The sequence below is a fragment of the Tubulanus polymorphus genome, chromosome 2, assembly GCF_964204645.1.
Source record: "Tubulanus polymorphus chromosome 2, tnTubPoly1.2, whole genome shotgun sequence".
NCBI classification, from domain to species: Eukaryota; Metazoa; Nemertea; class Palaeonemertea; order Tubulaniformes; family Tubulanidae; genus Tubulanus; species Tubulanus polymorphus.
Genome location: NC_134026.1, coordinates 27,133,194 through 27,148,476, shown reverse-complemented (window position 1 = coordinate 27,148,476; position 15,283 = coordinate 27,133,194). Strand labels below are relative to the sequence as shown.

The window sequence follows — 15,283 nt, the reverse complement described above, 5'->3', positions numbered from 1 at the left end:
CAAGGAAATGCCGATCAATAAATAGAACTGCCACACATTTCATCTGGAGTGCGGTGATGCTCGCTCTGAGCTGATGACGCAAGTGTCACGCGCCGTTGTCGTAATAGAAGATGATAATGCTTTATCTGACATCATCGTATAAAGTATCAACAGGGGAACAAATTCTTCAGACGCACAGCTTTGTAGCGAACTGAGCCTTCGTGGACATTGACGTAATCGTGTCTGTCGGAAGTCTGGATCGCGACTGTAGTGACTTTGCTCCTTTATCGCGACTAAGTGTGACTTTATCAAAAATATTCATTGCTACATCAAAATCAATTCAGATTTGTGACCCTAAACACAGGTGTCTCGGAATCTAGTATTTGTTGGAGAGTGGATGCTGGTTAGAGGATGTTCAGAGGGGTGTCCCGGTTTGAACCCGGTAATTAGGCCTAGGCCTACTTACTGATCCAGAGTAGTCCTGATGCTGCATAGAGGATGTACGGGGGTGTCCCGGGTTCGAAACAAGAGGAATTACTGACACCCATTCAGAGTGGTAGTGATCTTAACAGAATGAACAGGGGCGTCCAATAACTGATATTGATTCAGAGTTCCTGATACTGAATAGAGGATGTACAGGGGTGTCCCAGGCATTTGCTTAGTGATTCTGAGTGGTCGATGCTGAATAGAGGATAGGGGTGTCCGGGTTCGAACCCAATGAATCTGATACTTAATATAAAGGTTGTCCTGGGTTCGGTTAGCACCGATTCCAAAGAACAAACAATATATATTTATTTTTTCTTGACCGTATATCACAGAAATTGTAATGATGCTCAATCCAACAACATTATTTCCATCAAAAAGACTTTAAATGATTTAAAAACCAATTAAAAACTTCCAACCACTACATAAATTGCCAGATTTCCACTGCAACGGATTAAAACAATTTGAATTAATGTGAAAATCATAACTTCTGCAAAAATGATTGCAACTTGAAGATATTACAGCTACAACGCCACTGGTCCAAAAACCGCAAATTAGACTTTGACACTTTAATTCCCCCAAGCATTCTGTCATTTCAACTATATATTTGCGAAATTTATTGTTTTATGTTGTTATGTGTTATAGTTGTTAAGTCACGGTTTATAAATAAGTAGTTGAGCAAATAAGTAGAATGCTGAATGAGATCGAGTACACACTGCGTCGGTGTAACTTATCGATTAGAACCTTAAAATCGGCATAAAAAGGGAACTAACATGGATGGAAATTGAAATAAAAACCCTGACTTCTTACGATGACATATCATTTATAGAAAAAAGGTGCCACCTTTAGTGGGAGCACGCACCCCTCCCCCCTAAACCCACCACGGGTATGGTTGAACGTAGGAAATGCTCAGGCCGGGTCAAGCTAAAAGGGTTTGAAGAGGACCATGCACGGACTGGCCGAATTTCTCTGATTAGCATTTCAACGACCGGTAATAAATGCTGTATTTGGGGGCTGCACCGTCCGAATTGTTGACACGCGGTAAATAATATAGCACACACCAATTTCTTGAGTGTTGTTATCTTATCGTCCGCGTTTAGCAAGGTCAGTCATATATAGATATGTCTTCTTATTCATTGTATTTCACTATTGAATCGGGACCATTAGTTGAAGGTAAGCAGTGTCTAGAAAATAATGATGACGCAGATTACTCGTACACTAGGCGGTGCGCCGCATCTCGGGTCCTGTCCCAGGCACAGGGCTCGAGGGGCAACGCTGCTGCACGACACGCCACGGCACAGGCAATTTGCGGCAGGATCACAAGAAATGGGTGTGATCGTATCTCGGAAATGTGATCGTATCACAAAAAAGATCACTTATGGCGCCAAACCCCGAACTTTTTCGGGTATTACGTTCACTGGGACTACAAAACTGTAATATTCATCAACAAGTTGATGCTGACAGTAAACGGAAGAAGAAGGGACTGGTTAGGGTTTAGCTTAAAGGACTTTTACTCGGCCTTCTCCCTCACAGCCGTACAGTCAATGTGAGCTGTGGCACGTGAGTTATTGACCGTGCAGTGCTGCCATTAACCCGGAAACATTCTTGTGATTTGTTAGTGTTTTACTTCTAACAGGTTTCATGCGTATAATATTTATTGACACTTAAATGAACGATGCTTTGGAGAAAGTACAAGATAGGTTAAACCAAGAAAAATTAAGTATTGGTAAAAACCATTCGCTTTCTGGTCATTTAAAGCTTGGTGATACTATATTACTGTTCTATTCAATGCAATTAATACTTTATTGCGCCTTTTACGTTCATAATCAGCTATATAGGCCTAAATACAACCGCACGAATATTTTTAATGGGTTTGTGTATCAAAAGGTGAACTGATAACTGAAAAAAGTTTAAGTTGAAAAAGTTAAGTGAATACCGCTAAAATTTAGTAAAATACGGTACATTTGCATATCCAATCCATTGGCATTGCCTCTAATTAATAGCCTAATAGCTACCACTAATTATCCATTCAATTCTAATCTTTATAGTGATTAAGTTTTGGTTTCACTACGGCGTGTGTTCCTTCATGGTTATCAAATTTGTTTGTCTTCTTTTGATTAGGATAATAGCCATGCTAAGTCGGAATGGAAAAGGTAATGGGAAAGGAAAGTCAACTACAGGAAAAGTTGAGTCCCATTCGAGTAGTTCTGGTTCTGACTCAAGAGATGCTGCTGCCAGTGTGTTGATTTCTGATACAGAGGCTTGGGAGAAGAATAAGAAATTCACTGTATGTTGCCTTCATGAATAAATGAAATAAAGTAAAATAGTTGTAAGCACTTGCTTATATTTTAGAACGTCTCTTCGTAGGTTTACAAAGTAGTTGTTTGTTCTGGTGGAAAAACATGGTTTATTTTTAGGAGATACAATGAATTTCATCATCTGTATGAAAAAGTATGTATTAGAACATCAGTAATAGAAGCTGATTAGTTTACTCTAGTAGGTGCCATTTTCATTACATTGAACCATCGTTTTCAGCTTAAAAGGAAATATCCACATGCCAATTTGAAGCTACCAGGGAAAAAATTGTTTGGAAATATGGATCCAGCTTTTATCAAACACCGAAGAGAAGGACTTCATGAATTTACCCAGAAACTTCTCAGCTCACAAGAACTGATGGCTTTGTAAGTATGACAATGAAGTTGACGATAAATAATTGTACCTGTATTTTATATTGTGTTTTACAATGATTTAGGCCGGAAGTACGACAGTTTTTAAACATTGATAATGTACGCAACAGTGGAGATGATGATGAAAACTTGGATGATAATTCGATGGATGCGGTTGGTATAAATGTTTTGATACATTATTTTATTTATTTGTCCATCTTTGATTAGTAAAATGGGTGTCATCAACGTTTTAAATGTATTATACTCGTGCTCATTTCTTGCATGTTACCTTTGAATTTGGCTTGTAGATAGCAGGGTGAATAAGTTTGGTTATTCTACGCAACAATACAATCTGGTTGTGGATTGCCATTTAATCCTACCTAATACCAGAAATCGTTTTTCGATTTGCAGGCAAGCAACGAAATTAATCTTGGACCAAGTGAGAAGAAAAGGTAACTAGAGATTAAAATTTACCATCAAGTGAGTTGAATCAATTTGAAACTTATTTTTAGGTACATTACTTTTAATCGAGAAATTGTTTTTAGTGCCCGTCCAAGTGATTTTCAGTTTCTTAAAGTTATTGGCAAAGGAAGTTTTGGCAAGGTAGGTTACCTAGAGCAAGATCCTTTCTCCATTTGTAGTAAAACAATTTAATCAGGAACAAGTGATGAATATGAATTACCAGGTACACCTCTATTTCAGGTTCTACTGGCTAGGCACAAAGCAGAAGAAACACTTTACGCGATAAAGGTCCTTCAGAAAAAGGCGATTATGAAACGAAATGAAGTGCGACATATCATGTCTGAGAGGAATGTGCTTGTGATGAGTGTTAAACATCCATTCCTGGTTGGACTACATTTCTCATTCCAATCGGCTGACAAATTGTACTTCGTGCTCGATTATGTAAATGGTGGTGAGGTAATTACATTTCCCTATATATTAGCAAATGTGACTGATATTTTCTTTTAACAGAATTTATGTTCTCACTTTCATTTGGTCTTTTAGCTTTTTTTCCACCTCCAAAGAGAAAGGTACTTCCCTGAAGCGAGGGCAAAATTTTATGCAGCTGAGATGGCCAGTGCAATAGGATATTTACACAGTATGAATATTATATACAGGTATCATGAAACAAGATTTAATTCATTTACCTTTCAGACATCTAAGATGTTACTGAATTATTGATCATTTATTTTAATCAATTTTCAGGGATTTAAAGCCAGAAAACATCCTGCTTGATTCACAGGTAAAAATAAATGAAATAAACATGGCATGCAAAATGAAAAGAACTTTGTTGATTTTGTTAATTTAAATAGTACCCAAATATTGTAGGGTCATGTAAAACTAACAGATTTCGGTCTGTGTAAAGAAGGGATTGAACACAGAACAACCACTTCAACATTTTGTGGGACACCTGAGGTAAGCAATATCTTAATAAGAGTTAATTCTTTTTCATTATCATTATTCAAATACATTTGATTGATATATACCGTATTTGTATTTGAAATTTTTATTGCCTTACACAGGATTTGTAGGTATGTCTTCATTCTCTATGAATACAGTGGAACCTCATTAGAACGACCTCAGATATAAGGATTTATCAGTTATTACACTAGAATTTCGTCTCAAATAGAACCATTTCGATAATTTCATACTGGATATAGCAAACTATCACTCATAACAAACGAATTTTCTGATCCTTTGAAGTTCTATGTAACAAGGTTCAACTGTATAAATATGTAAGCAATCAATCTCGTGTATTATGTACGAATGGAATTTTTTTTAACCAAATGTATATCTGACACTGTGTGTTTGCATAATCATTCTGACAGTACCTTGCCCCTGAAGTATTGCGAAAGCAACCCTATGATACAACAGTTGACTGGTGGTGTCTTGGTGCAGTTCTTTATGAAATGATGTATGGTTTGGTAAGCATTATTCCAATCATCATTATAGAATTCACTCACAAGCACTTTTTCTATCACTTGTCTATACCTATATAACCTCATTGCATGGTTTTTTCAGCCCCCATTTTATAGCCGCGATACTGCCGAGATGTATGACAATATATTGTACAAACCACTGAAACTTCGCACCAATGTCACAATACAAGCCAGAAATATTCTAGAAGGGGTAAGAAATCCTGTTGTCCAGTAGATACATGTAGTTGCAGAGTCTGACACCTCAGTGGCAGTAATATGCATGATAAATCTGGACACTAATCCTATATCATTATGTTATATTCATAAGACATACATTGTAAGCATTATATTCTGCATATTAATTGCTGTTGTTATCGTTTAGTTGTTACAAAAGGAACGAGAAAATCGACTAGGAGCTGCAAATGATTTCAAAGATATCAAGACTCATCCATTCTTCTTTAGTATAAACTGGGATGATTTAGATGCCAAACGAATTATGCCACCATACAATCCTAATATAGTGAGTAAAATATCACAGCTAATGATTAGATATGATAACATCATTATAAGCATGCATTATGCAAATATCTTGTAAACTGTGTTAAGATGTGTTTTATGGATATTTCAGAAAGATCCGCTTGACTTGAAACACTTTGATCCAGAATTTGTCCGTGAGCCTGTCCCACGTAAGTGCATTGCTGGAAAATTCATAATAGCAAGAAGATGATTTTATTGTAGTATGTATCAATATATGAGAGCCTTCATTTTATAGAATCTGTTGGAAAATCAGTGGACAGTGGTCACATGATTAGTGCCAGTGTTCTTGAAGCTGACAATGCATTCCTGGGATTCTCATACGCTCCTCCAATCCAAGATGTCTTTGAGGATGATGACTACTAAAACTCAAACATTTCAGTTGTCCGAGAAAAATTGAGATAATGGAGACACCTTTTTAAAAGTGATTTAAAATATCGTCGATACTGTATATAGTCCTGAAGTGCAATTGATAATCTGTGTACTGTCCATATGAAGGTGCTAATTGAACTTAATACATTGTAGAACATTAAAGAGAATTATACTAGCCAGTATTGTATAATATGTTACATTATCAAATTACTTTTCATATTCCTGGAATGAGGTGTGCTCTGTCGTGTGGGGGATACAGGTGTATTACACTTAATTGGAAGTTCAAAGACAGAGCAATCAAATGACACACACCCTCCAGCTCTGATAGAATTCTCATTATAATCATGTTTAGTACTTAAGAATCAAATGAAAATGAAGGACTGTTGTCTATTATTGTACATATGCATTAAACGTTTTGCGGCAAATTTCTTGGGAAGGACACGCAACTTCTCATGCTGTTATAGAGTGATAGGCACCTGCAGTGAATTGTGAATGTCTGTTGCTAGATAATGAGAATTAATATGAAGGCTATCAATACTAGCAACAGGATATATACTTAAATATGATGATTCTCATATATATGATATAACTGTAATGATCTTAGCTATAAATGATACCGCCTTATTCCATTCCTAATTGGTACACGCTAATTAGATATATAATATCCGAGATGTGGTAGTCGCAGTAGTCAATATGCAATGGTTTGCAGATTGTTTCGTGGTAAAACTGAAGATGTTGCGTTACGAAACATTTTACAATTGACTATTCGATCTTTTCGCGAACATCTTATATATTTCTTCCTACATGAATTTCTATTAATAATTTCATTTTATAAATTTTAAGTCTTTCGTTTCAAACTGATTATTATTCGTTTCAATATGAATCATGAAAGCATAGAAATCAGGGATAATGGTATTCTGTGCATGTATTAATTACGTTACATTGCTCTTTGTAATTCTTGGATTAATAAATCTGTGATAATCAATTAAATAGAAATTTGTGGAATACACTGGACTAGTGACTGATTAGTTTTACGGGTTGCTGCCATTTGAGTGTAAACTCTGGTACTAACTAGAAAATATTCAATTCGTTTATTGATAATCAATAAAGATTTTATCATAATGAGACTAATTTTGTTTTTGATTCCTTCTGCTATTTTATTATATTTTCGTTGCCCGTGTTCGTTGGTATCATCATCTGCAGTCCTATGTGTGGTATTTCATACTCGACTGATATTCACTTGACAATCGAGCGAACATTAGTTTCTAATATCAAGTATGGAATGTTTGCAAGACTTTACCAATTATCCTTTATAAATAACAAGGAACCATTATAATTTTCATTAATTGACGTGTTTATTTTTTAAACAAATATCACATATACTGATCTGCTCGCCATTACATGGAGTGAAAAAGGTATACATGACAATATGTATATAATCTTGTAAGAGACTGCATGGAACGTGGTGTACATACTAATTTAACACATGATAAGTCATTACATTATAATAAACAATTACATTGATAATGAAACCAATATCTGGAACATCAACAAACCACAACAAACTTAGTTGAGTCTGTTGGGAGACCCTTGAAACTTTAATTAGAACTGGGCAGCTGAGATGATAACTTAATCTCCATCACTCGCCGATATAGGTCTACATCAGAATAATCAAATAAAAATAGGATCAAACGAGCATTCGTTAAAACTTTTCAGTTGTAGTATCATTCAGAGCTGTTCTTAGAATTTTTCAAAAGCCTATAGTAGCATCGGGGTCATCGCTGAAGAGTGAGTCAATTTACTGAGAAAACGGAATAAAACATTCTGAACAACTTTTTGTTGCATCTATCAAACCCGAACACAATGCTAGTGTATGATACAAGGAATCATCTTTCAATGCAGACCCATCTTTTTTCCCTGTAATCAAAGATCACCATGGAGGTTGCCTAGTAATTGAAATATTCGTACAATCCTGCTTGAAGCGAATATTATGTTTTGGGTGGTACATCATTCAGAAATAAATCTGTTTGAAATGCCCTACAGGTAACTCCTTTAATACAGGTTACTTTTGAAACGTCATTGAGGTACTGCGACATACATACACATGTTAGATTAAGTTACAAAATATCAAAATAAAATGCCAGTCTTGAATGAAATAGTGACATATGTTTTTCATGAATTGAGCATCAAGTTTAATGATTATTCAATTCTTTTTGAGTTATGAATGAAGATATACAGTGGAACCTAGTTGATACTGGAATCTTGTGGGCTAAAGTGAAATTGTCGCATTAAACAGGTTATTTATTAATATTCAAAGCTTGATTGACATAAATATCTTGGCCCGGACATGCTGGAAATCATCGTAATAAATGTGTTTCGTCTTTAAATAGAGTCGTATTAACAAGGTTCAACTGTAGCTATTTATGTCTTAATGTAAAATCAATGCAATCAGATAATTAAAAGTTCATGAAATAGCTTGAAATCTAAAATTTCACCAGATTTTTACTGAACTGAACTGAAAGTAAATTGGAATGATTTCCAACCTTGAGACTAGATTAGAAAGCTTCAATACAAATAATTGAGGACATAACTGAAAATAGAAGCTCATTCAAGAACAAATGAATTGAATGAGTAGCACAGAAAAATTAGGGATAATGTGCTCAAAAATTTGAGTAAGGTTTAATATACCAAAGTTGACATAAATATTATAAAAGCCTAGCAGACTCTCCCCTTTAGCCATTGAAATTGACATAGGTAATCCAATGAAATGATACTATGAGTTGTAGTGAATACTTAGTACTTTATCTACCTGATTCAACAAGTACTGATAAGGATGATTCGGTTGAAAACTACACTTCACTGGAACTGGTGATCTTTGTCTCAGACAAAGAGTCTGATAATCTGTGTGGGCAAGGTTTCTATCTGTTTATGATGAATTGAAAACAACAAGTAATTTGACATTTCATCAATATCATTGACGTCATCAAAATAAAAATCTCAATTTCCGTTCACCTACACGAGACTACGCAATCTGCATATACCTGTTTGTGACTGTAAAGACACTTCGACGTTTTGACGATGAGTAATTTGTCATAAAGACCATGAACGATCAGTGACATCACGATTACTCATCAACAACAATCTGATAACTGAAGCCACGCATTCTTCTTTGAAATTCATATACAGCCAACTATCAGCTTTTATCGGTATGAAATGTCATAGTGCGAAGTGTGGGTTCCCTAATGCCATAGACAGTCAAAAAATATTTTAGTGAATTGTTAGCAATTACGTATACGATAATGATATGCCTTCTTCAAATGTCCTAAAATTGATTTATTGGAAGTGAAATATGAGCTGTGAAAGACCAGCATCGTAGTATGTACTAACAATCCTGGATTTTGACATCACATCGATAATGAAACCATATTCCATTAGATAATGCAATGTATTTTCATACATGCATGAAAAATTATTCGAAAAGACTGTTTATAGATTTGATAGATATGCACGACTGAGTAAAAAGAATCTTATCAGCTGAAACATTTTGGCTTGCCGGCATTCATCATCAAGTTGGCAGAATACGCAGGTACACATCAATAGCAGAAGCATTAAAGACAAGAGTGAAAGTTTACGATAGTTTGATCTAATAAAAGGTCAGTAATGGAATACCAAAAATTATCGTATCATTTCTCTTTAACAAATGATTGATTGATTGATTATGGATGTGTACGTCCATTAGATGTAATCAGAAAAAACGAAAATGGTAGTTCACAAGAAACACCAATGAGAGGAGACTCTGTCTTGTTGAACAGACTCTATTTTAGTCTCAAATAACAAAATACCAGAACATTTCACTCAAAATCCCACTCATATGGAGGATTGAATTCTGAAATATATAAGTGACCTAAAATTCATTTTATTTCAAAAAATCTCCAACTCATCTATACCATACCCTAAAATTGAAAATCAAAAATTACTCTATATACTATTATACATATACCCTGTGTTTGATGTTTCAAACATCCATGTTCCATACAATTCATACAAATTCAAAGTTCGATCTTGACACTTCTTCAGTATCTCAGTATCTACTGTACTAGATTTTTTGGTGGGATACTAAAAATTTAGATGAAACTATCCCAACAGGATACACAACATTTCTTATTTCACCATTACATGTTTAATTTGATTCTTTCCTGTATTATCTTCATTAAGAATTGAAGGCTGGGATACCAAATTTTGATACAGGATGCTAACAATGAAGGATCCCGTATCCCGGGAAGATACTCTTTAGAATTGTACAAATCGAGCTTTGAAATTGGCAAACCTCGTTGAGTATGTAAATTTTCTTACAGTTACACTTTGATTGGCTAGTTTACATGTACTATTTGTAAATGGTACATGACTATAACTAACCATTTGAATAAAAAATTATCTTTCAACAGCAAAACATATTATCCATTAACACACTGTAGGTCTGAAGACACCAAAAAAGATATGATTTCCACCTCAAACACCGATCTATAATTTTCACTGATCAGCAAACTTGATTTAAAACTCTTTGTGGTAAAAAATTGAGCCACCATAATATATCTGCCAGGGTAACAAAATAAATGAATTATATAGTTAACATTTCCTTAAAATATACATTTCTAAAATGCTTTAAATCTAGGAATACTAATACTTGTTATATATGTTAGAAATAAGAATAGATATCGTCGACTGGCAGTCTTGAATAATCTGACATAGAAATAATGGATGACAACTTTTCTGACAACACTCAGTGCAATAATGTGAATGGTCCTAATTCAGTAGATCAACAAAAACCGCTCGTAACAATAATGCATAATTAAATCAATCAGTGACATTTAACTAATCGATTGAAGAATTTATAGCTTTAATCATTTCAACAGTCTGTATGTGTTGTCCTAGAAGATATATTGAACTTCAAGTGAATCGCAAATGAAAATCTATATTACCACACAACAGAAATAAACAATAATGCTTCAACAATAATAATCAATAATAATAATAATAATAATAATAATAATAATAATAATAATGATATTATCATTCGCTTAAAAATACTTTTCATTTCATCTTTGTCATTACATGCAAATCCTGAACAAATATTTGACTTGTTAAAAACTATCCAAACCATCGGCAGGTTCTCGCTTTTTACTTTCTCTTGAGACAACTAGTCAAATAAATGCAGTATGCAAGCGCAAAGCTTACTCCTGCAACGTGACCAAAACATTCAAATACTTCTCAACACCCATTCCAATCAACTTCTCTGACGTCTCTATAACAAAACCAACAACTGACACCCTCTAAACTCCAGTGCACACTTATAGTGTGATCATCAAACATGATCACAGATCAAAATTTTTTTCAAAGTAGCTAGGTCCAAATCAAGGAGCCAGAGCTACTGTCACTTAACGTTCGGCCCTTCTAAAACACGAAGATGATTACCTTCTTTACTGTAGACATATTGCTCATTTGTTTCGTTCATACTGCTACTTCGTACCATCTCGTCGCTCGCTGGTGAACATCCTCGATTCAATCCCGAATCCATTGACGCTGCTTTCACCATCGTTACATTTCTGAACCCGAGCAGGTCCTTATTATCGCATGAATCATCGACTGCAGTGGTCACCGGTACAACAGGGGTTTCATCAATCGGTGCCTGCGCGAGACCCGTATCCAGAGAAACACCTTTTGTTTTGATTAAGGGGTTCGGTGCTGTGAGTGTATTACGAGGCATCAATGAATCATACGGATTTGCCGACCATGAGTGCTGCAGTTTTTTGGGGGTTATAAGTGATGATGGGCTTAGACGAGACATACTAGATTTTGTTTTCTGTGTATGATTAACCAACTCTTCCTCTTCACGATCTGAACACACGCCGCCTGCTCCACCCATATGTCCGGTTGTTACGCGATGTCGTAGCAAGTCGTACTTTGAGGTAAAATGTTCGTGACATTGGGCGCAATACTGAATTTTTTTGCGCGATTTTTGAAGATTGTTGTCTCTAGATTGAGTCTGATTAAGCATCTGATCAGGTACGTTGACTGGGATTGTACTGTTCATACCGTGTTCATGTGATTCATGGATTTGCAAAGAAAAACGTTCGGCAAATTTGCCTCCACACTGAAGACATGTGTAAGCTTGGTCATTATGGTACCATACAACGTGTCTCTTCCAAAAGCTTTTTTTCTCAAAGTTTTTTCCACAAATCTCACAAGGGTATTTACCATCTGAAAAATAGTTGGAAATTTGTTATTTTCCAAGGACAGGACAAATAATTCAAGTGATAAATAATCTTTTGCAAACAGAATATTTTGAGTTGAAATGTCAGATACAGGGAATGAATAACTTGTTTCCATCTGAAGATGGCTATTGGTAGGAAACAGCCAAAAAGTTGCTGTTTTTATATACTTTAAATTTTCAATATCTGTTCCAATAACTTCCAATTTTCAATGTTTATAGTTTTGTGAATAATATAAAGAAATTTACCTTGTTCACCTGAAACATGCAGGCTTTCTTTTTCCGGATCTTCTGAATTGAACGATACCACGCTATCTTCAGTATTCTGTCTTTCCATCGATGCTCCACGATCAAATGAATGACTCAACTGAGTCGTAAGACTGTCAAATGAATTAGACATTTTGTTGTGTTGAAGAGGCATAGAACGTAACAAAGTCGGTGAGAGAGAGGCGAGGCTAACTGTATTCGGGCATAAAGTATACGGCTGTCCGGGTCCCGGGGTTCGCAAAGATAAATCAAGCGCTTTTACATCTGGACTGAGTTTCTTCGAGAGTAAGACATGTCTATTGGCATGATTCGGATTTGGACTAGCCGTCAAACTACGACTTGCGGTATTCGACTCGGTTTGCAATTGTTCTAATCTCGCCAGTTTCGCGCGACTATCCTCATCGAATGAACGAGACTGAGTTGTCAATGGTCGTTTACGTTTCATATCATTGGAATGATGCACAGGAATATCAACACTGCCGGCGTGTTGTAGACTATGACCATTATGCGAACTGCGCACTGAATCCGATGAATTATCGTCGCACGACGTTACGTTTATAATCGGCGCTTGATGTTTGACTTCGTTCTTAACGGTAGTTATCGGAGAGAATGGCTGCTTCGTTTTTTGTTCAAATGCGTTGAGATTAACGTGGTGAGGTTTCTCATAAGATGCAGTCGCGATGACGTCGGTAACTTTAGGATCATTTTGATCGATTAATGACCTCAGTAAATTTTGACCGCCGCTGTTAGCAGCTTTGTCATTAGTCAAATTGTCCGATGATTCTAGAACTATAAATGTTGCATTGATAGAAGGCGGTACGCGTATTCGCACCTCTCTACATTGATCAAGTTGTTCTGTTTCGGATACACATGATGTATGACTGAGCACAGTACACGGGGAATTTGACTCTTTAGATTCATTACTACTTTGACGTAAGCCTAATCCGAGCTTATCACGACTTCCACCATCGCTGTCACAGTTCAACTCGGCCGAGAGATGCGGCCCGTGGTCGGCATCCCTTTCACAATTCACGCTGCGACTCTGACGGAACTGCATACGAGCAAAATTCACCCTCCGTCGAGCAACTCGATCTTTTAAATGTTTGATATTATCTTGTATCTTCTCTAAAATGCCTTTACATACCCGACATATCTTTAAGTCAGTTCGATTTGATAGAGTTCCGGGTTCGAGCATAAACGGCAGCTCAGCTAAAACCTTCACTTTAACGATAGTTTCGAGTAATGAACCGGTGACATCTTCAAATTCGGATTCCCCACAAAGCGCTTTACAGACTATACACGAATTCACGTCCTCCATGATCGTTGGACACTTAGAATAACCCGATAACCTGCGGCAAACGGGGTTGAGGCCTAACCTGGCCCCATCTCAGTTCAGTACTGAATCGACGCCATGACACGTCTCTACGCGAACACTGAGTCCGACAGTGGCGAACTGCAGCTAGATACGGTAAATGCGCCACGCATGAAACTTCAAATCGGAGAATGAAACGAAAATGTGATATCATTTGAAATGCTACGTAAGGCTTTTTTTAATCACTTGGAGTACGTATTTTTTCAAGAAAAGAGTGGGAGAGCGAAGGGAAAATTTTTAAAAGAGAACAGGAATAAAGTAAAAATAATTAATAAGTATTTTCCACATGAAATACAGAAAAAAATAAAAAAGGAGGTGAAAATTGTGATGAATCTTATTCAAATAATGGGAGAATTGAAAAAATGAAACTTTTTTTGCAAATCATTAGTTTTTTTCGAAATTCTTTTACATGTAGCCGTTTTTGGAACCTACTTCTCACTCAGACGGACCTAATGGCAAAGCATCGTGGTATCACACTTAGTATTGTCTTTTCAATTTGCCAAAATAATCGTGGCTTGTACCGAAAGACTGTGGAATTTTAGACCCAGGCTCGACGTTCAGGACTGAAACCCAATTTGGGTTGCATGACTTTTTCTTTGGATTGTTGAATCCAATTCCAGACTCCGGCCTCATGCCGTCAAAAAGGTGTCTTACAATGACATCCTGGACATGATCCCTCATCGACTCATTTCAAACATTTTGGATTTCTTATCAAACACCCAACAAGGAGTGAATTTGTTTCACTTCCTGTATCATCTATTTCGTGGCCTCCCGGCGTCCGAAATATTCCGGTTTCCTTTTTCGGAACGGGAACCAGGGACCTTAAAAATCTGTGTGACGCTGCACCTTTATTGTCTCTCTTTGTTTTGCATGCCGTTACATTGGGGTGGGTTTTAGTTGCATAATAAAATAGTATTTCGACAATAAACCTTACGCTCTACTGGCGGACGATCTCGGCGCTTCGGGTGCGACAAATTCATCGTTTCAGGAATGTGGTTTTCGATTTAGACAAATAATCTCAGACGCGTGCCCGTTCGGCAACCGATTACAAGAACAACTATCAATCTCGAGACAGCGCGACCAAAACAACCACTGACTCATTATGATGAAAAACACACGTCATCGGAATGTGACGTCATTGATAAGATAGTCGTATGACCGAAGCGCGCGGTTTAGTTACCGAGAAAGAACGGCGGCATAATGATGAACTATGAACATACAAGTGAATTGCGATACCCGCAAAGTTGTATAAAGTCGAATGATTGAAATCGATTCGTGATCTGTTCAACAAATGAGACCCCTATCTTAATAAACTCGTGACAAATCGACGGATGAATTTATATTCGATTTTTGCCTAAACGACTCACGAAATCTCTCGTTAGCTGACATTCTAGAAATAAAGTCAATTTTTTTTCTTTTTCGT

At 36.3% G+C, this 15,283-nt stretch overlaps 2 protein-coding genes across 4 annotated transcripts; one reads left to right on the top strand and one right to left on the bottom strand.

Annotated features, from left to right (window-relative positions):
* The first annotated feature begins 1,576 nt into the window (after window positions 1-1,576).
* LOC141899981 (serine/threonine-protein kinase Sgk1-like) lies at window positions 1,577-7,074 on the top strand. 3 transcript variants are annotated; one of them, XM_074786648.1, is made up of 16 exons: window positions 1,577-1,635; window positions 2,584-2,749; window positions 2,830-2,913; window positions 2,998-3,143; window positions 3,215-3,302; window positions 3,540-3,580; window positions 3,674-3,731; window positions 3,831-4,046; window positions 4,134-4,246; window positions 4,335-4,371; window positions 4,458-4,544; window positions 4,958-5,053; window positions 5,151-5,258; window positions 5,430-5,567; window positions 5,676-5,733; window positions 5,820-7,074. In XM_074786648.1, exons 2-16 carry the CDS (start codon window positions 2,594-2,596, stop codon window positions 5,945-5,947), a joined length of 1,554 nt encoding a protein of 517 aa, XP_074642749.1. In that variant the 5' UTR covers window positions 1,577-1,635; window positions 2,584-2,593; the 3' UTR covers window positions 5,948-7,074. The 3 variants fall into 3 exon arrangements, with proteins under 3 accessions (XP_074642749.1, XP_074642748.1, XP_074642750.1); XM_074786647.1 differs by lacking the exon at window positions 1,577-1,635 and adding an exon at window positions 2,057-2,188; XM_074786649.1 differs by lacking the exon at window positions 1,577-1,635 and adding an exon at window positions 2,083-2,178.
* Window positions 7,075-11,032: 3,958 nt separating this feature from the next.
* On the bottom strand, window positions 11,033-13,910 carry LOC141899539 (uncharacterized). The gene is made up of 2 exons (XM_074785910.1): window positions 12,471-13,910; window positions 11,033-12,211 (listed from the first exon to the last, which is right to left on the bottom strand). Exons 1-2 carry the CDS (start codon window positions 13,804-13,806, stop codon window positions 11,385-11,387), a joined length of 2,163 nt encoding a protein of 720 aa, XP_074642011.1. The 5' UTR covers window positions 13,807-13,910; the 3' UTR covers window positions 11,033-11,384.
* Between the last annotated feature and the right edge of the window lie 1,373 nt (window positions 13,911-15,283).

Bases quoted from the DNA above. Each gene is read 5' to 3' on its own strand.
- LOC141899539 (XM_074785910.1), bottom strand. From the start codon at position 13,806: ATGGAGGACGTGAATTCGTGTATAGTCTGTAAAGCGCTTTGTGGGGAA. The intron at 12,212-12,470 runs GTAAATTTCTTT...ACTATTTTTCAG, and splicing joins GCATGTTTCAGGTGAACAAG to ATGGTAAATACCCTTGTGAG.
- LOC141899981 (XM_074786648.1), top strand. From the start codon at position 2,594: ATGCTAAGTCGGAATGGAAAAGGTAATGGGAAAGGAAAGTCAACTACA. The intron at 2,750-2,829 runs GTATGTTGCCTT...GTCTCTTCGTAG, and splicing joins AGAAGAATAAGAAATTCACT to GTTTACAAAGTAGTTGTTTG. The intron at 2,914-2,997 runs GTATGTATTAGA...CATCGTTTTCAG, and splicing joins TTCATCATCTGTATGAAAAA to CTTAAAAGGAAATATCCACA.